The sequence below is a fragment of the Halichoerus grypus genome, chromosome 7 (genome assembly GCF_964656455.1).
Source record: "Halichoerus grypus chromosome 7, mHalGry1.hap1.1, whole genome shotgun sequence".
NCBI classification, from domain to species: domain Eukaryota; kingdom Metazoa; phylum Chordata; class Mammalia; order Carnivora; family Phocidae; genus Halichoerus; species Halichoerus grypus.
The window spans coordinates 70,096,809-70,123,696 of record NC_135718.1 but is presented as its reverse complement, the minus strand read 5'-3'; the positions used below and the strand labels follow the sequence as shown (position 1 = coordinate 70,123,696).

The following is a 26,888-nucleotide window of genomic DNA, read 5'->3' as shown; positions in this document are numbered from 1 at the left end:
AGCTTGATGAGAAACCGCCGCACAGCCCGGCAAGGCTCTTTGTTGCTGTGCGTGCTCAACTTAGCCCAAGTCCCTTTCTGCTGTTTGCTTTCAAGGAAGTGCGCTGATGGGAAGGGAGGAGAGCGGGAGGCAGGTGGGCGACAGCGACGGGGGTCTCATGCCTTTAGCAGCAGAGTGCAGGCGGGCCACTGGGGCCACTCGTTCCCTTTCCTGCCCCCTGACCTCACCAGGAATGACACCAGGCTCCGCCCTCAGGGTCTGTGAGTTTACTGTGTGCCTCGAAGGGGGGATTCCCAGATGAGGGGCATCTGGGGCCACTTCCTCCGGAATGGTCACATTTATGAAGGAGGAGCTGGTGGAGGAGCCGGATTTCATAGGCGAGGGGCTGCAGAGCTCATTGAAAGGAGCCCCGAGGAGCACTTACATGCCGGCACTGTCCCATGTCCCCGGGAAACGCCCTGTCCTCTCCATCGGCACCGTGACGATCATGGGGCAGCCCTGCTCTCAGGACCCAGCCCACGAGCGAGACACGCCTCCTCTCTCCCACCTGCTGGGAGCGAGCCCCCCGCCCGCCGCTGGGAGCTAAGGGTGCCCAGGGCAGCGGCAGGGCATCCCACACGCTGAGGTGCTCGCCAAGCCTTGCTTCCACAGGAAAAATAACACCTGGAAAAGATACATCTTGGGAATGTTTTCATGTTAAAAATTAATGAAAGCGGGGCACCTGGGTGGCTCAGTCGTTAAGCGACTACCTTCAGCTCAGGTCATAGTCCCGGGGTCCTGGGATCAAGCCCCGCATCCGGCTCCCTGCTCAGTGGGAAGCCTGCTTCTCCCTCTCCCACTCCCCCTGCTTGTGTTCCCTCTCTCGCTGTGTCTCTCTGTCAAATAAATAAATAAAATCCTTAAAAAAAAATTAATGAATGCAAAACTACATTAATATTTGGCTACCCCCCCTTTGATTTCCCTAAGATGATTTCTGAGAATTACGCAGTAAGAGGTCTATATGAAACTGTCGACGGTGTTCATCATGACGCTCCCTGTACACCGAAGCCAAGCTCAAATGCGAGAGCGAGGAGAGCATCACCTGTCCCCCTCGGGGGCCTTTCCCGGCATACACAAGCCCTGTCTTGTAGTCAACCACCAGGATTTGATTTTGCAAAAAGTCCTCCCCGAGAGGCTGGCCAGGCAAGGGCTCCGGATGCAGAAGCGAACAAGGCGAGGAGGACTGAACAAGGTAAGGAGGACTGCGGGAAGGAAGCTGGTCCACCCTCCGCTCTGCACTGCGGCCTCCAGAGAAAGACGGGAAGCCCAGTGAAAGCTGAGCCCCTGCCTGGCCCTTGGTGACTTGGTGACACTTAGACCCTGACTTCCATGGGGATCGGGGCATCTCATTCACCCTGTGTCTGGTACACGGGCGGTGCTCAGTAAATGTTTATTGAATTCTAAGCTGAGGAGGGTCTTTGAAATATAGCTGAGTGGTAAAAGATTATGAAGACGCTGACCATCTCAGGCATCCAACTTGCTCTGTGCTGCCTACAGGGGCCACGGGAGGGCCTGAGAGGTCGCAGTCAACAACCCGGGCACCAGGACGTCAGGGAAGCTGTGACTGTCTGGACACAGGAACAGGCAGGAAAAAATGCCCCTAAGGGCCTAGACACACTACATGCAAGAAAGCAAAACGAAACCACATATTTTCCTTGAAACTGTGAGAAGGACCCTGACAAGTTCCTAATAAGCACTGGATTACGGAAAAAAATTTGACAATGCTCGTTATAAGTTAACACATATCAAAAGTTATTACTAACCTGTTTCATGTTGTGTCTTTATTTTATTGAACCTAAAAATAGGATTATTCCTGAATCCAATCCCTCTAGCTCTATTTTTTCCGTGAAGGTTAAAGTTTCCAAACCAAGAATTACTTTCATGTTGTATCAAGTAAGACTTTGCCTGACCCAAGTTTACAAAGATTTACTCCTGTATTTTCTTCTAAGAGCTGTAGAGTTTAGCGGAGTCTGCTTCTCTCCCTCTGCCCCTCCCTGCACACACACGCTGTCTCTCTCAAATAGATTAAAAAAAAAAAAAAAAGGAGCTGTAGAGTTTAGCTCTTAAATTTAGGCCTAGGATCTACTTTGAGTTAATTCTGGTATACGAACGATGTAAGGGTCCAGCTTCCCTCTTTTGCATGTCAATACCCAGTTTCCCAGCACCATTTATTAAAAAACGATTCTTTCCTCATTAAGTTGTCCTGGCACACTTGTCGAAAATCAACTGATCTTAGATGTAAGGGTTTATTTCTGGACTTTCAGTTCTTTTCCACTGATCTGTGTCTAGCCTTCGGCCAGTACTATGCAGTCTCGACCACTGCAGCTTTGTAGTGAGTTCTGAAGTCGGGAAGTAGGTAGGAGTCTCCCAACACTGTTCTTTCCCAAGATTGTTTCAGTTGGGTCCTTTGCATCTCCACATGAATTTTAGGATCAGTTTGCTTGTCAGTTTCTACAAACATCCTGCCTACTGGCTTTCGAACCAGCGCTTAACAGACCTTCTCTCACGCCTGTATCTACAGGAGTCCACGGACCCAGAGGACAGCATCGAAGTCCTGGTGAGATAAAAATGCTTTATGCCCTGCTTGATGAAAAAACCCATGGCAGGAATGAGTAAGCAGAGGTCTAAGAATTCCCAAACTGGAAGGAAATCGGGACCTAGCTCCTGTTACTCTTGTGATCTTGCAATGCACAAAAATTAAAAGCATAAAAACTGCTTTATGGAAAAAAAAAACAAGTATAAAGGACTCTGAATTCAGGACAGTGGAGTAGATTTTAGTTGTAGTAACATTACATAAAGTAGAAAAACCAAATAATTTCTAGGAATCTGAGATTTTTTTTCACAAAATCATCTGAATCATCCCTATCACCGAAGGAAACCGTACAGCAGGACTGTGCTAACGCTCAGGCTTCGGAGGCAGACAGTTGGAAGTTTGAAACCCAGCCGTGCCACCTCCTGGCCGACGACCCTGGGTACGCTATGCAGCCTCTCACTGATAAAATGAAGATGACATGATATAGCTCAGCAGGTACTGTGACGTCTACGTGCCCTGGTGATCTACAGGACTGAGCACAGCACCTCAGTCCAGGTGCTCAGTGCCTGGTGGCCACACTGGCATCGAAGTCAACACTCCAGTCTCCAGCTGTCTCTTCTGTGCCCTCGGCAGATAACATTCACCAGCATTCCCATCAAGCAGATATTTCAAAGGAAATCAAATGAAATATGCTTTCTAAATGCCACTATGACCACGAAACTCGTATGTACGTGTGTTCACATGCGCACGCACGCATGCGTGAGGTAGGAAGTGACCAGCAGGGATATTTTCTTCATGTTGCTACAGAACCAGGGAAACAGTGCACACAGCTCTTTCTAGTAATCTTGATCCATGAAGGTCTTTATCTCTTGCCTCTACAGCATTAAACATATTATGCTCAAACAAGCAAATGTGAAATAAATTGAAAACATTTTTCAGCAGCCACACGTAGTGACCAGTAAATTCTACAAGACATGACAAAAAAAATTAACCAAACTTTCGAAAGAGAAAAATTTTCAGGAATGTGACTGTCAATACTCATACCCGCACCATGATAGAAGTTTCTAAATTACCAAGACCATCCTCCAATGACATGAATGTTAGATCTTTTATTATAGTACCGCAAGTCCCTGAGCTCGGTCCACCCCACCCCCCAAAGTCTGCTCTTTGTTGGGCAATTTCTATTGTTCTACCTTCAAGTTTACCAATTCTTTCCTTTGTTGTCTCCATTCTCCTGGGGACTCCTTCCAGAGACTTTCTCATTCAGTTATTATATGTTACAGTTCTAAAATTTTTATTTGATTCTTCTTTATATCTTCCATATCTTTGCTAAAATGGACACTCTATTTTTCATTTGTTTCCAGCGTGTTTGCAATTGATCACTGAAGCATTTTCGTCACAGCTGTTTTAAAGTCTCTGCCCTATAATTCCAATATATCCGTCATCTTGCTGTTGGCACGTGTTGATGTTTGTTTCAATTAAGTTGCTTCTCCTGGTTCCTGGTAGGACAAGAGATTTTCAGTTGTGTCTGTTGTGTTGTCCCCTGGCTGAGCCTCCGAGCCAGTGTGCTGCCTTCTTTCTACCCTTCAGGTCTCCTTATGTTTGTTTTATATGTAATGTCCACGGTTTTCAGCTATACCTAATAGGAGGAATAGGGAGAAGTGTATCTATTCCACCTTATCTAGAACAGGAAGTGTTCTGAGGTTTTTTTCCTAAAAAGCAATGCTCTGTTTACGTGATGCTATTAAGAATAAGTCTAGGTAGCAGGAGTAACTCAGTGGAATCCTTTTTCCCCCATGAGTTCAGTCCCACCTCCCTGTCCTAACATGCTCAGTTGCCACAAGGGGAGGCGGCCTTCCCTACTTTACATAAATTATTTCCTCACCTGGAATGTTCTTCCTTCTTTTCTCCACTTCCTCCTTCAAGACCCACCCAAGAACCACATCCTTCGGGCCATCTCTCCCTACAGAATTCTCTCCCTTCTCTGCCTCCAGATTTTGACTGTCACATCACCTACTTTTCTCCAGAGGAGGGAACATGCTTCACGTGTGCCTCTGGACTAAGTGCTGGATGCACAGGATGCTCTCAAACAGGGGTTCAGAGAACTTCACTGCATCTGAGAAAGGGAAAGGACCAGGAAATATCTAATCCAACCCCTAAATTTGCAGATAAGGAAAATGAGATTCTTCATGTGTAAAACAGGAACAGAAAGCTCACACAAGCCCTAAAGGAACACAGGAAAGACAAGAATAACCGGGTACGTGAGCCCCTATCTCTTACATAATTAACCCAAAGCTAATCAATTTATTTACACATCATTAGGAGCAATGATTACCTTGCCCGGAGAATAATTTCCAGTCTCAGCGAGGAGAAAATGTGGTATTATCTTAAGATACACCGTTTTCTCCTAGACACACCAGCCGCGCCCTCTCAATCCCATCTAGGACTTGGAGACGACACTGGGTTGCAGGGACGGCCGGTATCCGGAGTTTAAAGTGGCCGACCTGAAGACCAGTGGTCTTTCACCCTCTCTCACTATTCACTGCCCCTATTTCCACAGAAACTCTAGAATCCCAACCCAAAACTCTAACCTGGAGGCCCCGTACAGTAAGAGACCGAGGGAGCACCATGAAACTCTGCAGACCAGGGCCCCACGGACTTGGAAGACGTCACTGAGCACGTGACCTTGCAGGGCTCTCAGCGCACCGGGCAGCTCGGCCGAGAGACCTCCCTGCCCCCACCCGCCTCCAGCCCAGCGACCACATGGCCCTTGTCAGTAGGTGCTGTGGCCGAGCTCCTACTAGACGGTGCGCTCCGGAGGGCGCGGACCTGGCCGGTCTTGTTCAGCACCACGACTTAGCACAAGGCGCTGCTCAGTGACTACTGACTAAATGAAGGAAGGCAGGCATGAAGTTGTCCAAGTCCGGCTGCTCCCACCCTAACAGCGGTTTACTGCCGCCGGAGTACCCCTGGATACTGCGGTGACGACACGGGGACGTCCCATGGGGCCGGAGAGCCGGCAATTGCGCGCGGTACGCTCCCGGGGGGGCGGACCAGCCGGACCCGGTCACGAGGCCTCGCAGGGCCTGTGAGCGGTTACCCTGGGGGTGGGGGTGGGGGTGGGGGCGGGCAGAGCTCAGCCGGGAACACGGCTCCCTCACTGACACCGCAGAGGGGGCGCAGGGCGAGACAGCTGAGAAGGACCCAGAGAGACGGGGGGGGGGGGGGAAACCACGTATGTGGGCGAAGTGCCCGTGGCGCCATCAGGGGCCCCTGGGCTCACTCGGCCACGGCCACTGGCTGGTATGACAGAGCCGGGCCTCGCGCACCCGCGCTCTACCGCACAAGGCCCCCGACGGGCACGTGACAACCACCTGCGAGCCCGCGAAAGCACGCCGCTGGGCCCATGCCCTGGGTCTGACTCGTGGGGTCCGGGCGCGCCTATAGCTCTGCGCCGCTCACGGACCCCCGCATGATGCCCCCACGGCTGTTCCGTGGACGTCACTTTGCCTGACACACTCCGCAGCTGTGCTGTCCGCGAGGGCAGAGTGACCGGAGACAGGAAGTTTTTCTGGTATTTGAACAGAAGTAGTCACAGGTGGCTGATGGCTACGGCACTGACCAGTGCAGGCGGGACATCTCCACCCTCGTCCACCGTTCTATTGGCCCGGGCTCCGGCCTAGCAGCTGAAAGCCGTGGCCGCAGGGAAGTGTGTTTTTTCACCGAGCACAGGCAAAACTTAAGTTCTATAAACGCCTAGAAAGTCAGACTCACCTGGATCTAGCCTCCAAGGGGGGAAAACGGTAATTCAAAGCAAAGGTACGTTTCAAAGCCACCCCGCTGTTTGAGGTCACCTGCTCCTTTTTTATAGGCACAGGGGACCAGCTGTACTCACACTGAACACCTGAACGTCCTTTCTGTTTCTGATTTCCTCCACGAGGGCCAGCGGTTTTCCCTTAGGTATCGGGATCGTGCCCAGGACTACAGTCCCTGGGGTGCACAGCGTCTGACGAACCGCCTGGATGAAAGGCTGACTGAAGAGCTCCATCTTCCCAATCTCATCGATGACACACACTCTCTGCCCTGGGCCACTGCTGGAACCTGCCTGAAGATCACGAAGACACCCAAGTCACGTTAAGCGAAGGGCCCCAGGGTCCCACTCCCCGGTCACTCACCAACGAAGTCAACTAAGCTTTGGAAGGCGGGAGACTCTCAGTCTACATGGGACGATTCACTGGCAAACAGATCTGGAAGAGCTCCCTTGGAAACTGCAGCAACCAGAAAATTCAGTTCCCCAAGTGACCCAGGTTCCTGGCAATTTTCACTCTTCTAGAACGGTTCCAGTAATAACCAAGCTTTGTGTTTATATACACCCAGAAAATAAGCAGCACCCACATGCCTCAGGTTTAAAAGAAATGAGACAGCAAGCCTGGGAGCCCTTATTAATAATACTGGCCTCTTTTTTGTGTGATTGTGAGTTATAGGAGCTTCCCTGTCTGGGAGGAGGTAACCGCTGCAGGCAAATGCCTGAGTGTTTCATAATCTGCACTATGAGGGCTGGTGGAGAGAAGCGAACAGTAAAAGGAAAGGAGTCTTGGTTAAGAGAAAAACAAGTGAGCAGGGCTGTGCCATTTCAACTGCAGATTCCCTCCCTAACGACTTCATCCCTTTCCTTCCTTCTGAGCCCCTCTTGGAACAGGTGTGGCAGCCAGCCTCCACGGGCCCCAGTGCCTCCCAGCTCCTGGGGCTCCCACCCTTGCTCAGACCCCTCCTACACAGTTCCAGGGTTGGTCTCTGCCATCAGCAGAATGCGGGAGAAGGGCTGGTATGTCCCTTCTGAGATGAGGTAGAAAAGACTGCTGTGTCTAGCTTGGTCTCAATCTCTCTTAGATGGCTTGCTCCGGGGAAGGTGACTGCCACGTTGTGAGCACGCACAGGCAGCTGATGGCCAAGTCCATGTGGTAGGGAACCGAGGCCTCCCTACAACCTTGACAGTGAGCTGGCAGGCGGAGATCGGATGACTGCAACCTCATGACCGACCCTGAGTCCAAACCACCCGGCTAAGCCACTCTTAGATTCCTAACCCAGGAAAACTGTGTGAGATAAAGCCCGTGGTTTTAAACTCCTCAATTCTGGGGTCATTGGTTACACAGCAACCGATCACTAATATCCATGCCCTCTCTGGAAAGCCTTCCCAGAGAAAGCTGATAGGACTCTGAGTAGTCTTGCCACAGCGGGAACACAACAGAACACGGAACTCTTCAGTGAATGCTGAGTGACAAACACATTTTATGTATCTTTGTATAAATGAGGACTTTGAAAACTCTAAAGCTGATTTACAAAGTACTTTTTACTACAGTTCTTAGACTCCTTAAATAGTGACATCAGTACATTCTCAGAATGTATGGCTGAGTTCAGCTGCATTGGTCTTGAACTGTGAATCCCGAAGCCAGAGTGACTGTGATTGGCGGGGTACGGGTGGTAGCCGGGGAGGGACGGGGCTGGGGGGCGGGTCCCGAAGCCTGTAAGGTACACAGAGGGCTGTGGGTTCCATCCGATCTATCTGACAGCCGAGAGATGCTAAGCTGGGAGGATCACAGCTTGTGCCCGAAAGGCTGCTGTGTGCAGTCAGGGACAAGTTGGGCATCTTTTGAACAGACAACGTGAGATTGTGGGGTCTAGTCTGAGGCAGTTCTTGAGGGGAAACATTGAAGCAGTGGTTGTCAAACTTTTATGTAAGTGGTACTCTTATTATCTGCCGACTTAATATCACATACATATTTTCCCACCTACTTCACTAGCGGAAAGACCAGGAAGGGGTCCACTGCAGTCATCCAAGAGATCGTCTATATATTTACTCAATTCTCTGTGTCTAATGCACTTCATTTTTAACTTTCAATTGCATTTATGTGTGTGTGTGTGTGTACACATGCGCACACGTGCGCGCACACACCCCGTTTCCCCCTCAGGGGCAGGACAAGGTCATAGTCATCTTTTTCTTTCCCATGGAATTGAGTGATGCAAGATTGAGCTGAGGCAGCTAATGCCCTCCGCTGATGGGATGAAGGAGGAAAGGCGAGCACCTGTGGAATCAGTTGCTGTCATTTCCGAATTTTTTTCTTCAAAAATTAATGCCAAATTTGGGAGCATTTTTAAAAACTATCAGGTACCAGATCATCAGCATAAAAACAGATGATCCCACAAGAGCAAGGCATTCCAATGACCTCTTATTAAGGAGTATTTGGAGCATTCTGCTGCCTCCAGAAACGGAATAATTGTGGATGTCATCCTCCCTAAGAGGGAAACACCCAGAAGCCAAACAAAACTCTATCTGGCACATCAAAACGATAGTTTGAAAGCAGTTAATTCAGACAAAGAGAAACCATATGAAGAATGTGTGTATGCTGTGTATATGTATTTATTTGGGTGTACGTATGTGGGTAGTTAGGTGCCCATACATGTGGGCATGTATGTAAATACACACAAGCAGATATAAACATAAAGCACGAGGCTCCAACACCACCGTTCCTTGGATTCTCTACGACATTCACCAATGAGAGCTCACCAACATTAAACTTCTGCACAGAGATATCTGGACACACACGCATACATTATGTTCTACCAACTGGAAGTGCTCGCTTTAAAACGTTAGTTTATTTAAAATCCTCTTGTACAAAAGCAGAGACTTTTATCATCCAGAAACTGTAGGAATCTCAAAAATAAGTCTGGGATTTTTGATGAAAGATCTGTTATTGATGCGCAAGTGAGAAGCAGATATCAGATGCTAAGCCACTGAGAAGCCTGTAAAGACTGGTTTTTCTAAATGACTCATGACCATACATTCAAGAGGATAATAAGAGAACCACTATTGGGGCGCCTGGGTGGCTCACTCGGTTGAGCGTCCAACTCTTGATTTCGGCTCAGGCCGTGATCTCAGTCAGGGTCGTGAGATCGAGCCCTGAAGTTGGACTCTGCATGCAGCAGGGCGTCTGCTTGCAATTCTCTCTCTCTCTGCTGTTCCCCTGCTCCTGCACATGCTCTCTCTCTCTCTCTCTCTCTCTCTCAAATGAATGAATGAATGAATAAATAAATAAATAAATAAATAAAATCTTTTAGGACCACTATCACATTCAAAATTGTTTCATTTTTATATAAATTCAAGCAACTTTAGAAGGAAACAAAACAACAAGCCAGTGAGCACACATAGTATTTACGTTGTTCCAAATGCTCTTCTGAGTTGGTAAAGATGCAGCCTGACAGCACCAGGGCGCAGGTTTGAAAACGGTCAGGAACTTCCCCAGTCCTCCCCAGTGCTGGTTGTGGGGAAGTCAGAATGAGCCCCTGGAGTGGCCGAACCTGAGGTATGGAGTAAGGAGCTCAGGCAGCACTTCGGGCCGCCTCGGACCACGAGGTGAAAATCACTGTGTGCACAGGATCTGGGGTGTGGCCTCTCCCCTGCGCCTGCTCTCTCCGCAGGGGACCGCGAGGCAGCAGGATGGCAGCCACTACCCTGCGTCACTCACTGCTCCTCAGCCAGGCCTACACGTCACAGGACTATCCACTCTCACTGTCACAGAGAGGGAGAAACACTTTGGGCAAGGCATGTTTTACCTCCTCTGTTTGTTCTGAGGGAGAAGAGATTTCCTCGGGATAGAGTCCTAAAATTGAGCAGCCAGTGGGAAGGGAAGCTATGAATAATTTTATAACTTTGCTTACACTCAGCTAGTTTGCTTTCTGGAAAGATTAAATCGATTTAGAGCAACAACAAAATATCTGTGTTCCAATTATGCCAGAGACCTGAAAACTGTGTGACTTTTTTTTGTTGTGGTTTAATCTCCATACGCACTTTTAAGAACATAGAAGAAAAGGTAGACATAAAATAGGCCATTTCATTTAACCAAAATACCAAACTGAGAAAAAGCTAATTAAAGTGGCTTCTGCCTTATTGTGAATTATTTACTTAGTAAATATTTCTGGTGGTCTTAACTCTTTTTTTAATCTCAGACACACGGACCGGCTTCTGAGCTGGCCTGTCTAGGACAGCAGATACCAACAGTCATGGGAAAGGACTGGGGAGCATCTGCCAGAAGTCAGGCGGCAGAACTAGGGCCCTTCTCCGCAGACCCACACGTTCTGGGAAGCCAGGACGGCAAATGGTGGTTAAGAGTGGCCACAGACTAGCCCACAATTCCTCAACCCTCTGAAGTTAGGAGCTAAATGTGAAGGGCTCCAAGTAGACCTCTCTGTGTGCTTATTCCAAGTCTAAAGTTTCAGATCCCCTTAGCAGTCTGGAGGCATGTCAACCGCGTGTCCCCAGGGATGAAGCCACAGGCTGGCAGCCAGGACGAGCTGTCTAGACGGCCTGCCGCGCCCTTCTCTCCTTGGGCGTGAGCTGGGCGGGGGCTGTCCCTACCCAGATGCCAGAGATTCCCACCCAGGGCCCAGCAGACTAGGGCTGAGGCTCCTCCTCGATGTCCTAACTGGCCTCCCTGGGCCTCACCCACACAAGCGCCTGACTGCAGAGCACCAGAAGGGAGCCCTTGGTATCTTGCAAGCTACGAGAACTATCCCAGGACTGAAACAACATCTGTTGGCTGACAGTCAGCCCAGTGGATGGAGAACCCATGACCCCTTGTGATCCCAGCGTCCCGGCACCAGCCTGGACATCCGAGCTTGTGGGTCTCCATGACAGACCTACAGCTCACTCTGGCCCCCGGGTTTGTGGCAAACTGCTGATGTGAGGCTCCTCCCGAGGTTCTCCTACCCATCACTTCACTCACCTTCGCAAGAGAGATAAATAAGACCTATCCCTGTTTGCACCTCCTAGCAGCCGGGGACGCACACGCTTTACAAACAACGTCGCATTCAGTCCTAGTAACTCCATCCAGCAGCTATCTGCGTCTCTGTTTTACAGATGAGGAACACAACTGATTCAAAGTCACTGAGCTCCCAAGTGAGAGCTGAGTCAGACCCAAGATCACCTGACGCCAGAGCTCCCTTCCATCCCCCACGTGCCATTCCGCCTGCACGTGTTCACTCTGAGGAAGGAAAGAAATTGAAGGAAAGGATCAAAGACACTGAAGGAAAGAACTGAAGAAATTCATCTAACTGTAAGGAAACTACTTTCCTCTCCAACGAGAAGCAGGAGCACTTCGGTTTCTAGGGGCTACAGAGGCCTAGCCACAAAGACCCTAATCTGTTTCTGGAGTAATCACATTACTTTTAATTACTCAAAAAGGATGACATATTTGGGGTCGCAGAACAATTACCGTCACCAACATCATTTTATCCAGAAGAGAGGATGGCCTGCTTTAGTAGGCAGATGTGACCTGCAGGTGAAGCCCCCCCCCGCCCCCAGCAAGAGACAGGACCAGGCACCACCAAACGTGCTAAGTCCTGCCACTTCTTATCAGCTAACGGTGTTCACAGTAACTGCGCTTGTAAAAACTCCTCTTGCTTAGTAAGAATCTTATTCAATTTTTAAACTTTTGATTCAAGTGTAGTATCTTTGAAGTCTGATATCCTTTTATTACATACTGCCTAGAAGAGAGAAAGCTGAATGTTTTAGCTACAGTAAAATAGTGATGACTTCTTGTCTAACTAATGAAGAGACTGGAGAGAAGTAAGTAAGTGCAGCATTGATGAGGAAAAATCAACCGTTACGGCTCTTTTAGTTCAGCCTTTGAATGTACAGCGATTTTACTGTTAACTACTGTTCATCTTGTTACAGAAAGTATTCCAAAAGGCAGTGGTTAAATTGGCTTTCCAGGTAAAGCCTCCGTGAAAAGTATTATTTTCAGCTAATCTAATAATGTTAAAAAAAATGAGAAGTAACCAGGAGAAATTTTCATGAGGAGGATGTGCATGGTCTTCAAGTGGCTCCCCACTCATTACTTATTAATTTCAAAGGGAAAAAGAGTAAATGCACAGTGGAGACACTGGACAAGTCTTCACTCAGGTAATCAAAACAAACATCAGCAAACATCACATGCCTCTGGACGAGATGCCCGAGACAGATGCGCCATGGGTTATGTAGTATTCTGACTGAAGTTATCACAAAGCAACAACGGAAAAGCCCCCAAAGAGGAACGTTCTATTAGAGTAGAACCGTATTGCTCAAAAATGTCAATGTCACAAAAGACAAAGGATGACTGAAGAAATGTTCCAGACTGAAGGAGGCTAGGGAGATACGGCAGCTAAATGCAACACTTGACCCTAGACCAGAGGAAAACATGTTACAGAGGGTATTGTTCAGTCAACTGACAAAACAGGCCTGGGAATGGAAGATTATTAGTACTTTCTTATTTTTTTTTAAGATTTTATTTATTTATTTGAGAGAGAGAGTGTGAGCATGAGCAGGGGGAGGGGCAGAGGGAGAAGCAGGCTTCCCGCTGAGCAGGGACCCAGACACCAGACACGGGGCTCCATCCCAGGATCCTGGAATCATGACCTGAGCCGAAGGCAGACACTTAACTATCTGAGCCACCCAGGTGCCCCTATTAGTATTTTCTTGGTGTAAAAATGTATTGAGGTTGAGAACTGTACCAATTACATAAGAGCATATGCTTACTTTTAGGAAAAATATACTGAACATTGAGGAGTTAAGCATCCCCGTGACTGCAACATACTCTCAAATGGGCCCCTCCACAAATTGGTATGTTTCTATGAACAGACACACACGTGCACACGTGGAGAGAGAGGGTGAACAAACAACAGGCAAATGGTAAAAACAGGTGATTCTGGGTAACAAGTATATGGGTGGTCTGGCGTTATTCTTGTTATTTTCTCAAAGACTAAAATTATATCCAGATAAAGTACAAAAAATTAGAATCAATACAAAAAAAGAAAAACGCTCACATGCATACTTTCTCAGTATAAGATTCGAGAAAACCACCACCTCATCATGTGTGAGTTTGCTTTTGAAGGAGGCAGGGCCTTGGACTGACGTGTAATGGGAGGAGGCAGCCAGTGATGAGTGTTGGAAACAGGAAAAGTGGAGGAGTAAAGGGGAGGAAGGAGCAGTTGATACAAATCCTACCCCAGTCCCACTTACGGAGCACGTGTGCCAGGCCTCTGGGGAGCGGGCTGCAAGAACTGCAGGAAGGTAAAGAACCCAAGACAGGAGCCAGCTCAGCATCTAAATCACAGAACCTCAGAATACCAATGAGAACCACAGGCCAGCAATGAGAAGTAACAGAGCATCAGACCTGCCCAGGGGAATGAGGGGGACTGCTGGGGAAGGTCATCGAAAAGATGGACCACCGGCTGCTCCATGAGCCGCACCCAGGTGATCAGAGGCTCCTCAGCCCCTCCCGTCCTTGGAATGTGGGTTCTACCTGCCTTTCTCATCCCCAGAGGCTGCCCCAAGGACACAGCCTTGAGATAATGATGTGGTGCTGACATCTGCACGCTCTGCTTGACTGGACGCAGTTAAGGCCTTTCTCTCTATAAACTTAAGGTCTGGCAGGCGAGAGGGGGCCCATCCATCTTGCTGCGTCCAACTCAAGCCTTGTATGTAAGTTCCCACTGCTTATTACAACTGCCACCTCCCAGCCCGCAGTGGCCTGCCTATTTTTCTGGGCTTCCTCCGCCCTCTGCACGAAGGGGGCTGGTTTCACATTTCACCTGGAAGCCCTGACAGGGTTGTGGACCCACAGAGGTTACCAGCAAGGGCTGCCATGACCGATCCTACAAGATAAACCGCAGCGTCAACCTTACACGGAACTCTCAGTTCATATTCCTCTTTTGGTTCACTGCAGGAATGTTTCCACTGACAATTTTTAAGTTAATTTTTATGTTTGCACCAGACAGCTTTTTGTTTCCCTGGCTGATCTTGCAGTGCATATATATATGATCGTGAGGTCCAGAAATAGAAAGTGAGGAGGAACAAAGAAAAAAATGTCACATTCGCTAACAATGGAGGAAACTCAAAAGCAATGCTTGGGCTCCTGTCAACCTTTCAAGAATGGATCCTGACTAGAAATTGATTTTTCTAAATTCTCTCTAAAGCCTAGTGGCCTGAAATACTAAGTGGCAATTCCAGGTCAAGTGGTAAAAAATAAACTTTCCCCAGCCAGGAGTCCTCTGACCTTCAAATGAAAAGTTTCAAAGATCTGAAGCAGAATCTCATTTCAGAATCAAAAGCAGATCCTGCTCTTGAAAACAAATATACGCCAAAAGCCTTATTTTGATCAAAACAAGGTTCTACTATGTTGATTTTCATTGGATGTCCTGGTTCTAGCCTCCTATTCTTTTCAGGGATCTTAATTAAAAATGACATGGGTCAGCCTAGAAAATACAGCTTGGAGTAGACACCTTTTGTTCTTAAAAAAATTATAATCTATTGTTATCTTTTTGTGTGAATGGGCGATACATGGTGTGCCAACAAAATGTTAAATCCTACGTTGCAACAAATTCTAATAAAGCATTCAGTGTGGCTGTCAAAAAGGCCATTAGGAAAAAGGACAGCGTTATCCTGCCAGCCTTGATGGCTGAAAAACTGCAAAAACAACCCTAATTAGAGGAGCATCAGAAAACAGAAGAGACCTATAAATAACCTTACCAAAAAACAATTAAAAAAAAAAAAAAAGAAAGAAAGAAATAGAAAGAGAGATACTGGGTTTTTGGCTATGGAGACTATTATCTGAAAAATTAAGATGCTCTTTATATCTAAATAACGATAATTTTATATGGTTCCAATCACTCCATATAAGACTTTTGTGATGGATAACAAAGTCTTGATTCTACAGTTCACGCCAGCTCTACTACTCACAGGCTGTGTGCCTTTGGGCAATTTAATCTCTAGTCCACACCTCAGTTTCCTCGTCTGTAAACCAGGAAGAGAGTGACAGCATGACTCTGAGGATTACACGGGTTAGTGCCTGGTGCACATTTGCACTGGATCGCTGTTAACGATCTGGCTATGGCCCCCACCCCCGGCACTGTTACCACCAATACCACGTGGAAAAATGAGCAAACAACAATGGGTAAGACAACACGGCAATTAACACAGCATGGTACTGATGTAAGACTCAAACGGACCGATGGGAGAGAACAGATAACCCTAAGACATTACACACACACACACATATTTCTTATTATAATTAATAAAGCATAACAAATAAATGGGTTATTTAACAAATGGCTTTGGCAAACTTGCTAAGTATTTGGAAGAAAATCAATTGAGAGTCTCATTGTATATTACATTCAAAATAAATCCAGATGGATTAAAAACATGTTAAAAGAAAAAAAAAGGTACTACACAAGAAGAAACAAATTCTGTGTTAACTTGGAATACAGATAGACTTTCTCAATGTGAAAGAAAGAAAGAGAGAGAGAGAGAAAGAAATCACCAAAGTGACAAACTGAGAAAAATGCAATCAATAAATACAAAAAGGTCATTTGCCTTATAAAAGATCTTTTTAAGCCAAAAGAAAAAAAATGGGCAAAGGGATAAACAAAAATAATTAGATTTAAAAAAAAAAATAAACTAAAAAACAACCTCATTAGCAACTTAAAAACACGAATCAAAGCAAAGAAGCGTATTTTCGTATGGAAAATCAGTATAGCGCTCGGTGCTGCCAAGAGTGCAGGGAGAGGCACATGCCCACACGCAGGCAGGGGGTGCAAACTAGTCAGGGGAGCACCTCAGCAGCACCCAGCAAGACCCCAGAAGGTCACAGCCCTCCACCCTCGGATCGTCCCCAGGGAAAGCATCGTGGCTGGGGAGAAAGTCTACAAGGATCCTTGCAATGGTGATAAACATCTGCCACTGAGGGAATAAGGCTGAAGTCAGAGGTGAAAGCCCGTGCCAGGAAATACTGTGCGATCATTACGTGATCGCAGTTGTGAGGATTATCATGTCGTAAGGCCATTCCCACGTCACTCGAGCGTATTAAAAGGAAAACCCAAACCTATAGAACCATACGCAGTATTTGTCCCCATTTTGGAATGACAGAATAAAGCAGAAAGAGGGAAAAAACAAAATACACTAACAGTGGTTAACCCAGTGATAAGATTATGAGTTATTCCTATTTTCTTCTTTATTTTTATTTCATATTTTTTATGAATTTGCTACCTTGAGTAGGGAGAGCCTAGATACTCAGAAAAACAATAAAAACGTTGTCAAATAAGGAAAGAAGTCACCGGTGGAATGAAAAAAAGTCAACACCAGTCAACCCTACGAAAGGACTTTCTAAAAATTTGTCTAGAATGTTTCCCAATCTTACTCTATTTTCCTTTCTTCACCACGCGAGCCCCTGAGAGTCCATCCATCTCCATCCGGGCCTGACGACATGAAACGAAAGCCGCGCAGCAAGCTGGGGCCGGGGTCACACCTGAACCTCCTCCTCCAGCCCCTTCTCAGCTCCAGCCCCTTTCTGACCTCCGGGCTCACAGCAGGCACACACCCCTGCTGGCCCTGCTGGCCCAATTGGCCCCAAGGATTATCTCCCTTCCGTCTTACGACTCAAAATATTTTTCATCCACAGTGAAATTTCTTACACGTAGGAGGCACTTACTAGATATTTCTTAACTTATAGTTAGTGTTTTCAGACATCCCGGGCACGAGACACTAACATGCTATCCACACCAAAGCTTTCCCTGCCTAGCTCTGGTTGCTAGAGTTTTCCATTTACTTGTCAATAATGACAACTGTCTCTTTATATTCCCGTTTTTGTTATGTAGTTACTTTAACTATTTTCTTCCTAAAGGCAAAACACTAATTCCTTTTCCTCTCTTCATCCCAATAAGAGATGGGAGAAAGATTTGTTCTTCAGGAAAAAAAAAAAAAAAATCTGTGACCTGGACTAGGTAAGAACCTGCAGCCTGGGAACTCTTCCTAAAATATGGGTGTGTCTGGGTTTGGTATTCAAAGTATAAGAAATTGGAAGAAGTCTGCTTTTCTTTATTTTTTAAAAAAGAGAGAGTCAAGCTCTTATTCTAGTCAGCGTATGATTTCAAGCTCTTATTCTCTAGTCAGTGTATGATTTCTCGCATAATCTTGCAGATAGATATCAAGCACGTATCCTGCTCTCCCAGGATTCAGTCTGTTCTGAGCCAGGTAAGTAAAAATCAATTCTTTGTATTGATCCAGGGCCCAAAGCCAGAGTCTTCACCTGGAATTTCATTTGAAGTACTTCACTTGCCCTTTGAACATTTAAGTAGAAAGGTAAAAGCATTTGATGGGAAAAGAACCAGAGAGAAAAACGTCATGTTCTCACTCAGACTGCTCCCACCAAAACAACGGCCACAACAGACCCAGCATGGGAAGGAGGAACATTCCAAGAGGCAGGAGGAGAGAGGAGCAGGCAACGGGGACGAAGCAAAGGAGAAGGTGGGCTCTGAGGAGCTGGAGCCCCCCACCAGAAGGGAGGTCAAGCCCCTGCCAGCCCTCTGCAATCAGCACCCGGCCTCCATGGGCTACACTTAGAATTTCCAGCAGCTCGGGGCAACTACCAAAGCCCTCGACGGCACATTTTCGCTCAGCCCCAAATGTCAAAAAAGAGCAGAGAGGCAAAGGTAAGAGTGTGCCAACCAAAGAAAACGGCCAGGGCCGAGAGCCAAAGGCTGGTGCGGCACCGGCCCTAGCATGTATGGGGAACACGTCTGAGCTAGCATGGCTGGGGAATAGTGACAGGAGGCCAGAGGTTAGTGGGCCAGAGATCACACGGGGCCCACCAGGCCATCAGAAAGATCTTGTACTTTCCTGCTGGTGGAACAGACTTTTCCGGAAGGTTTAGACCTGCCTCGTGAGACAGGTCGACAACGTTCGAATTCTACAAAAATTAATCAAAATAGTAAGTCTGTCACAGATTAAATGCAACCCACAGTATTTAATACAGGCCCTGAGGCCCTGATCACGTGGCCCCACCCACCATACCAGCCACACCTTCTTCCTTACCTGCTCCTGCCTGAGGACCGTGGGGCCGCAGTTTATCTGTTCCCCTCATCTATAATGTTGTCCACAGAACTGCCCCCCAACACACACACCCAGTATTCTCTCTGAAGTGACGGTGCCTTCTCGTCTTCCCATTTCAGCTACACGTCACCTCCTCAGAGCTCTGTCCTGGCCACCTGATCTCAAGTCAGCTCCTCATACTCCTCATAGCACCCCACTGGTCCCCTTCACAGAGCTAATGACATACATCTACTTGTTTACGGTCCACATTTCCCCCTCGCCTGAGGGTTTTGAGAGAGGAGAAAACATGTCTGTTTTGTTCACGACTACATATCTAGGATTTGATAAGTATTTGATGAATTAATGCAAAAAACAAGTAATATATAATCCAAAGGCAAAAGCTGGTTCTTTGAAAAGATCGACTAAATTGACAAACCTTTTCCTATTTTCCTTTTCCTGGCCAAAAAAAAAAGGGGGGGGGGGAGAAAGAACTTAAATAACTAAAATAAGACATGAAAGAAGGGAAAACACCACTGACCTTACACAATAAAAGGATTATAGGGGAATATATGAACAACTGTGTGCCAACAGATGAGATAAATGAAACCGACAAATTACTAAAAGAGAGGTTACTACAACTGACTCAACCAGAAATAAAAAATCAGCAGATCTATACAAGTAAAGAGATTGAGTTTGTAATTAAAAAGCTTCTCATGAAGAAAAGCCCAGGCCACAGGCCTTCACTGGTAATTCAAACATTCAAAGAAAAAATAAATACCAATATGTCACAAACTATTCCAAAAATCAGAAGAGGAAGGGACACTTCCCAACTTATTCTGACACCAATATTACCCTGACACCAAAATCAGACAAAGATATCACAAGAAAGCTACAGGCCATATCCCTTAGGAATACAGATGCGGAAATCTTCAACAAAATACTTGCAAACATATAAAAATCCAGCAATACACAAAAGGATTTGCATATAATCCTTTTGAATCCATCAACATATAAAAATAATCATACACCATGACCAAGAGGGATTTAGTCCAAGAACCAAGGTTGGTTTAACATCCAAAAATCAATTAACATAATATACTACATTAGTATGATGAAAGATAAAAATCACACAATCACCTTTATAGATGCAGAAAAAGGATTTCACGAAATCCAACACTTCTTCATGGTAAAACACTCAACAAACTAGGAATAAAAGGAACTTCCTCAACCTGGTAATGGTTATCTGCAAACTCACAGCTAATATCATACTTTATGGTAAAAGATTGAATGCTTTCTCCCTACAATGAGGAACAAGACAAGGATGTCCATTCAACACTGAACTAAAAGTTCTAACCAGGGCAATTAGGCAAGAAAATGAAATAAAAGGCATCCAAAGTGGAAAGGAAGAAAGTAAAATTATATCCATTTGTAAATGATACAATTTTGTACATAGAAAACCCTAAAGAATTCACTGAAAAACTCTTAGAACTAATAAACAAATTTAGCAAGGTTACAGGATACAAGCTCAACAGACAAAAATCACTTGTACTTCTATGCATTAGTAATGATAATTCCAAAAGTGAAATTAAGGAAACATTTCCATTTACAAAAGCATCAACAAGTATAAAAATGCTAAGGTATAAATTTTTTAAAAAGAAGTGTAACCCTTATAGGCTAAACTACAAAACAATATAGTTAAAAAAAAAAAATTAAAGGGGCGCCTGGGTGGTTCAGTCGTTGAGCGTCTGCCTTCGACTCAGGTCATTATCCAGATCCTGGGATCGAGCCCCATATCGGGCTCCCTACTCAGCGGGAAGCCTGCTTCTCCTTCTCCCTCTGCCTGCCGCTCCCCCTGCTTGTGTTCCCTCTCTCGCTGTCTCTCTCTCTCTCTGTCAAATAAATAAATAAAATCTTAAAAAAAAAAAATTAAAGAAGGGGCGCCTGGGTGGAGCAATGCGTTAAGCCTCCGACTCTTAGTTTCTCTCCCTCTCCCTTGGCCTCTCCCACTTGTGCTCTGTCTTTCTAAAATAACTAAATCTTAAAAAAAAATTAAAGAAGATCTAGGTAGGGGTGGCTTAGTCAGTTAAGTGTCCGACTCCTCATTTCGGCTTAGGTCATGATCTCAGGGTCCTGAGATTGAGCCCTGTGTCGTGCTCTGCACTCAGCAGCGAGTCTGCTTGGGATTCTCTCCCTCTCCCCTCTCCCTCCTCCCACTCACACGTGGATGTTCTCTTTCTTAAATAAATAAATCTTAAAAAAAGAAGAAGAAGAAGAAGATCTAGGTAAATGGAGATCTCGTATTCACGGATCAAAAGACTTAATATTGCTAAGATGGCAATACTCCCCAAATTCATCTACAGATTCAATACAATCCCTATTAAAGTCCTAATTCCACTAATAAAGACAGTGTGGCACTGACCTAAGAACAGATGGAACTGACATAAGGAAAAATGGAACAGAATTCAGAGTCCAAATTAATCCTGGTCAACTGACTTCAACAAGAGTCCTAAGAAAATTACACGGAAAGAGAAGAGTCTTCAACAAATGGCTCTGAAACAACTGGGTATTTATCCACAAAAGAAGGAATCTGGATTCGTACCTAACACCATATACAAAAATTACTTTAGACTACAGGCCTATATGTAACAGTAAAACTATAAAACTCCTAGAAGAACACACAGGAGTCGATCTTTATGAAACTAGGTCAGGCAAAGTCTTCTTTGATACAACACCAAAAAGCATAAACAACATAAGAAAAACAGATAAGCTGGACTTCTCAAAAACATTCATGCTTCAAAGGACACCATGACAAAAGTGACGGCATCTACAGAATGGAAGAATATACTGGCAAATCATATATCTGATAACAGGCTGGTATGCACATCTTATGAAGACATCTCACAACCCAATAATAAAAACACAATTAAGCCAGTTTAAAAATGGGCAAAGCAAATGAATAAACATTTCTCGAAAGAAGATATACTGATGGCCAGTAAGGACATGAAAAGATGCTCAACATCACCAGTCATCAGGGAAATGCAAATCAAAATCATATAATGCTTCACACCTCCTAGAATGGATGAAATTGAAAAGACCATAATTGGTGCTGGCAAAGATGTGAAGAAACTGGAATCCTCATCCACTGCTGGTGGAGATGTGCAGCTGAGTCTGGAATACAGTCTGGTAATTCCTCAAAAAGATTTATATAGAATTACCATATGACCTAGCATCTCTACTCCTAGGTGTAAGCCAAGAGAACTGAAAACAGATGTCTACCCAAAAACTTGCACCCAAATGTTCAGAGCAGCATTATTCACAATAACCAAAAAGCAGAAACAATCCAAATGTCCATTAATTGATGAGCAGATCAACAAAATGTGGTATATCCATCCAATGGCATATTATTCAACCATGAAAAAGAACAATACATGCTGAAGTATAGATAAACCTTGAAAACATTATGCTAAGTGAAATATGCTAGTTACAAAAGACCCCATATTATATGATTCCCTTTTTAGGAAATGCCCAGAATGGGCAAATTGATAGGCAAAGAAGGTAGGGTAGTGGTTGCCGGGGCTGGGAGGGACAGGGGAATGAAGAATGACTGCTCAATGGGTATGGGGTTTCCTTCTGAAAGGATGGAGATGTTCTAAAATTAGATTGTGATGACTGGTTGCACAATCCTGTGAATATAACAGAAAAAGTTGAATTGTGTATTTTAAATGGGTGAAGTGTATGGTATGTGAATTATATCTCAATATAATACAGTGATACATGGTATATCACAGATGGTCCAACACTTAGAATGGTTCAACTTATGATTTTTCAACTTTATGGTGGCGCAAAAGCAATATAGGTTCTGTAGAAACCATAGGTCGGATTTTTAATTTTGACCCTTTTCCAGGGCTAGAGGCAGCATGCAGTAAGATCTCTCATGATGCTGGGCACAAACTGGAGTCCCAGATCCCAGGAAACCACGAGATCATGAGGGCAAACAACCAATACACTAACAACCATTCTGCACCCACACAGCCATCATGTATTTCCCTTTCAGTACAGGATTCAATATATTGCATGAGATCTTCAACACTTTATTATAAAATAGGCTTTGTGTCAGATGACCCTGCCCAACCATAGGCTAACCTTCAGTGTTCTGAGCATGCTGAAGGTCGGCTGGGCTGATCAATGATGGTTTGTAGGTTAGGTGTATTACATGTGTTTTCCACTTAGCGTACTTTCAACTTATGATGGGTTTATCAGGAAGTAACCCCAAAGTAAGTTGAGGAATATCTGTAATGTGTTAGGTGCTTACCATTATATTTATATAATGACATTTTCCCTTCCTAAATGTTTATTTGTTGTGCTGTGAAAACAGGGTTAAGTTATAAATAAGAAGAAGGCAGAGTAAAGACTTAACTTTGGGAGTCATGGTAGCTGAGCATCAGAGCCCTCCCACTATAAAATATTTCCATGTGCTAAATATGTATAACAAGGAATTTATATGTAGTTCAGAGTGACATCAAATTATGGTGCATATATCTTTTATAAGGTTCAATCACTGGAAAACTTTCCAATTGTAAAATGCAAAACTGGCCACTCCTTTGGATCAAAACCATCCTGCTCCCAGGACAGCAATTCCCATAGTGCACTAAGAAGAGATGGGCTCAAGAGGCAGAAATCATATACTTACATTCCTCAGGACCGGAAGTGCCAAGTGCTCGAAGGAAGTCAGATCCACCACATACTGCCCAACCCGGCATTCACGTTTTCCGGGCGGAGGCTCTGACCTGAATGAAAAGACAGGGCAGTCTCTGTTGAAAGACCCCTGTACTGATTTTTGGTTTGCAGCAACTCCAGCGAGCCTGTGGCCTCCCACATATGCTAAGTCACCCTTAAAAATCACCTGCACAAGAAGGGGTGGTACACAAAGCTAACCTGATTCCACGTTCTCTCCTGACAACAGGGCTACCAACAAGAGTGCAGACCACCACCACCACCACCACCAGGCCGGTACCTTGGGGGGCTAATCCTGAAGCTGCAGGGAGGCAGCACAACAGAAAAGTGGCACAGGAAACAGCACTATGAGTTACAAAATGCTAAAAATTTATTACTTGGTGGAATAAGTTTTAAGTGAAATATGATATTTTTATACTTTCTCATATGATGGTTTCAATCTCTGTTTTCTTTGAGAAATCCGTAAAGGCCTAAGATTCTTCAAGATAGAAGGGATCATTTGGCTCAATCCTGTGCCCAGGGAGAATAAAACAACATAGAAATGAAATACCAGTACCCAATTCTAGACAAAACTCCCCGCATGCCAGATAATGTGACAACATCAAATCCTATTCTTCTCCCTCCCTGTCTGACTTCTGCTGTGTAAAATCCATCGACAGGCACACCAGAGGATTTTAAAACCTCACTGGCTTTCTGGATCAGTGTTGTTTTTCCAACTCCTAAAAAAACAAAACAAAAACAAAAACAAAAGAAAAGCCCGTTAGGAACCATTCCCTTGCTAGAGGATGCACAGCACTCACTGACTCTGAGAGCAATCACCGTGGGGAGAGAAATGGGCTGCACATGAATTTTATGAATATTAATTTCACTTCAATTTTGATTGCTCCAGGTATTAAAACTTTTTAATTTCAAGCATAATAAAAATATGGATTGGATCTTAAAGTTTTATTTTGAAATTCCGAAACACCATTAATTTTGTCACATACACAATCCCAGGACCAAATGAGTGGCTTTGTGGTGACAGCAGGTGCAATTTGCATCCTCTGAGACAAGCTTCTAGAACTAGGTTTACTCTCCTCCTTGGGTGGCCACACTCTTTCACCAGGAAGTAAAACTGGTCATGCTTGGATCAAAGGCTGGGCACCTTAAACTGGGATTTCAACCTTCCGAACACTCTGGACCTATACTTAACGGTGGGAAAATCCTTTCACTCCTCCATGGACTTACATTGCTATGTCTCCCAAAAAAGTCTCTCTTAAATACCACTAATACCACTAGAAATAGCAGTTTTTAAACTTTCTCACAAGAGCCTGTGGCCTCCCACATATGCTAAGTCACCCTTAAAAATCACCTACACGAGAAGGGGTGGTAGGCACAAGAAGGCAAGCCAGTACCCCCTTCTATGACCTCCTCCAGTGTCCCTAAGCATTCCCCTGGCTTGCCCCCCAACCCTTTCCCAAATTACAACTTCTGCACCTCCACCCCCTCATCCCCCTGGCCTGTTAACTACTCTGATGGACTCTTATGTGTTTGCAAGCACCAACAGGTGCGAGCTAATAAAATAAAACTCATCACCAGCCTTGTGGAGCCGGGCACTGTTCTAGCATGCTCCACAAGCATTTCCTTGGTTAAATCCTCACAACGCCCCCTCTGGGGCACTTACCATTCTTGTTCCAGTTTTACAGACGAGGCACAGAGAGGTTAGGTAACTTCTCCAGGCTTACACAACTAGTAAGGACCATACATGTTAAGAGGGGCCTTTGTGTGTCACCGTGGCTTCGTTTCTATGAGCCTTGTTCCATACACATTGAAGGCCATGGCATCATAATGACCCAAAAATGGAACGGGAAGCCTCCGACAAGTCTGCAAGAGACTATTTCAAGATACCACAAGGTTGTAAATCACAGTATTTCTACAGCTGCTGACACAGAGTCATCAGGGTTCCCCAAGAACCCTTTTAAGCTTCCTTGAGATCAACTATGATCTGTTCTTTAATAAACCTCTCCTCCCAACTTCACACCAGTAGACAATGGCGGCTGGCCTTTCGGAACATGAACAGCAACCCAGACACACGCTCCCTGTGGCTGGAAGAGAACCGGGTAGGCTTTTCATCCCAGCTCCGTCCCCCAGTAACTGCTGCTTTAAGAAAGTCACTGAAGAACCTGGTTAATGCAGGCCAGTGGCACTGGTGGGTATGTAAGTTGGTACTTTTCTGAAGGGCAACTTCAAGGTGCCTTCCACAGCACACAGCAATTCTATCGCTACGAATTCACCTTCAGCAAAAGTCTGACCACAGCACAAAGATATAGGAAACAGGGTACTTACGTCAGTATTCATTGTAACAGCAAGACATGCAAAGCAATCTATATGCTGATCAGTAAGGGAGTGTTAAATTATGGCACCATGTATACAATGCCATATAAACCTGCAGGAATGCCATGCAGCCATTACAGAGAATACAGTTTACCTAGATTTATTAGCACAGAAAACAGACCACAATATATGGATAGATGGAGAAAAAGCAGGTTAAGACATAGCAGGTATATACAGTATTATTCCATTAAGCTTAAAAAAAAAAAGTGAAGTATATGTATCTACAGAAAGAAATGTCGAGAAGGAACTGGGAAGGTTCACAGCACTTATTTCTGTATATAGCAATTCCATGTGATTGTCACTTTCTTCTTTAAAACTTTGATTTTTTTTTTTTTTTTGGTCTTATAGTAAGTGGGTATTACTCTAAATGTAAAAAAAAAAAAGGGGGGGTACTCCATTTTGAAGGAGATAACACAGAGCAGCTATAATAAAAGGGGGTGCTGCGTGTCCTGCATGTTGGATAGGACACGGGGAAGCAAGAGGAGGTACCGGCTCAAGCCCCTTCCTCGTCAGCTCTAGAAATCTTCTTTCAGTTAATTTTTCACCTCTATCAATTCAGCTGCTACCCTCGCGCTGTCTACACTAAGAGGTAACCTATGCTGAAGGAGACCCCAAAATGACAGGTCCATACCACGCAGAGGCAAGACGAGCAGGTCAGAGAGCTCCAGAATCCTTTTGGTTCTAGTTCTCTCATAAGGCTGACCTAAGATAAAGATTCAAGTGCAGGTAGTGTAATTTGGAAAGTGACCCCAAGACCCCAAGGGAAGTACTGCATTATCAAGCCAGTTACCTGTGTGGGTAGCGAAGCCCACTGGGGAATCCCTAGGGGACAGTTTTAGACACAGACCTCAGTTCTCCTGTCTGAGGGGTGAGGAAGTAGGGAGTTTATCCACCAGCTTCCATCTATCATGGGTTCGGACATTCCTGGGGGACAGGAATCCCCTGGCCCCTGAGGCCTGCCCCGCGCACAGGCATAATAGAATTCAGCGACCAGAGAAAGCCCTCCAAGATCGGTCACAAGTTGGACAGTTGGAAGTTGGGAAAAATGCTAAGTGCCAAGGACACACTGGTGGGGCACTGACAACATATAGAACAAAAAGCGACCTCTTTGAGAAGATATATCACCTGATGATCTGAATATGTAGATTAGATTTAGACAGCAGGCAGAGTTTGAGACGGAGTTAGTGAAAGAAAGAAACTATTAAAAAAACCTGACGGTAAGTCCAACGGGGAAAAAAAGTTATACGTAAAAGGAAAACTATAGATTACTGATTACATGGCTTTTCTGTGATTAGCTTTCACATGTATTGA

General features: G+C 45.3%; 1 protein-coding gene across 3 annotated transcripts in view; it reads right to left on the bottom strand.

Moving 5' to 3' along the window:
• Positions 1 to 26,888, bottom strand: part of NTPCR (nucleoside-triphosphatase, cancer-related) — a 54,918-nt gene that overhangs the window by 26,487 nt on the left and 1,543 nt on the right. For all 3 annotated transcript variants that reach the window (XM_078077714.1, XM_036102958.2, XM_078077715.1), the window contains exons 2-4: positions 23,761 to 23,923; positions 23,161 to 23,257; positions 6,468 to 6,677 (exon numbers count right to left, since the gene is read on the bottom strand). In XM_078077714.1, coding sequence (XP_077933840.1) covers positions 6,468 to 6,677; positions 23,161 to 23,257; positions 23,761 to 23,923 — 470 coding nt within the window. The remainder of the gene's footprint in view (positions 1 to 6,467; positions 6,678 to 23,160; positions 23,258 to 23,760; positions 23,924 to 26,888) is intronic.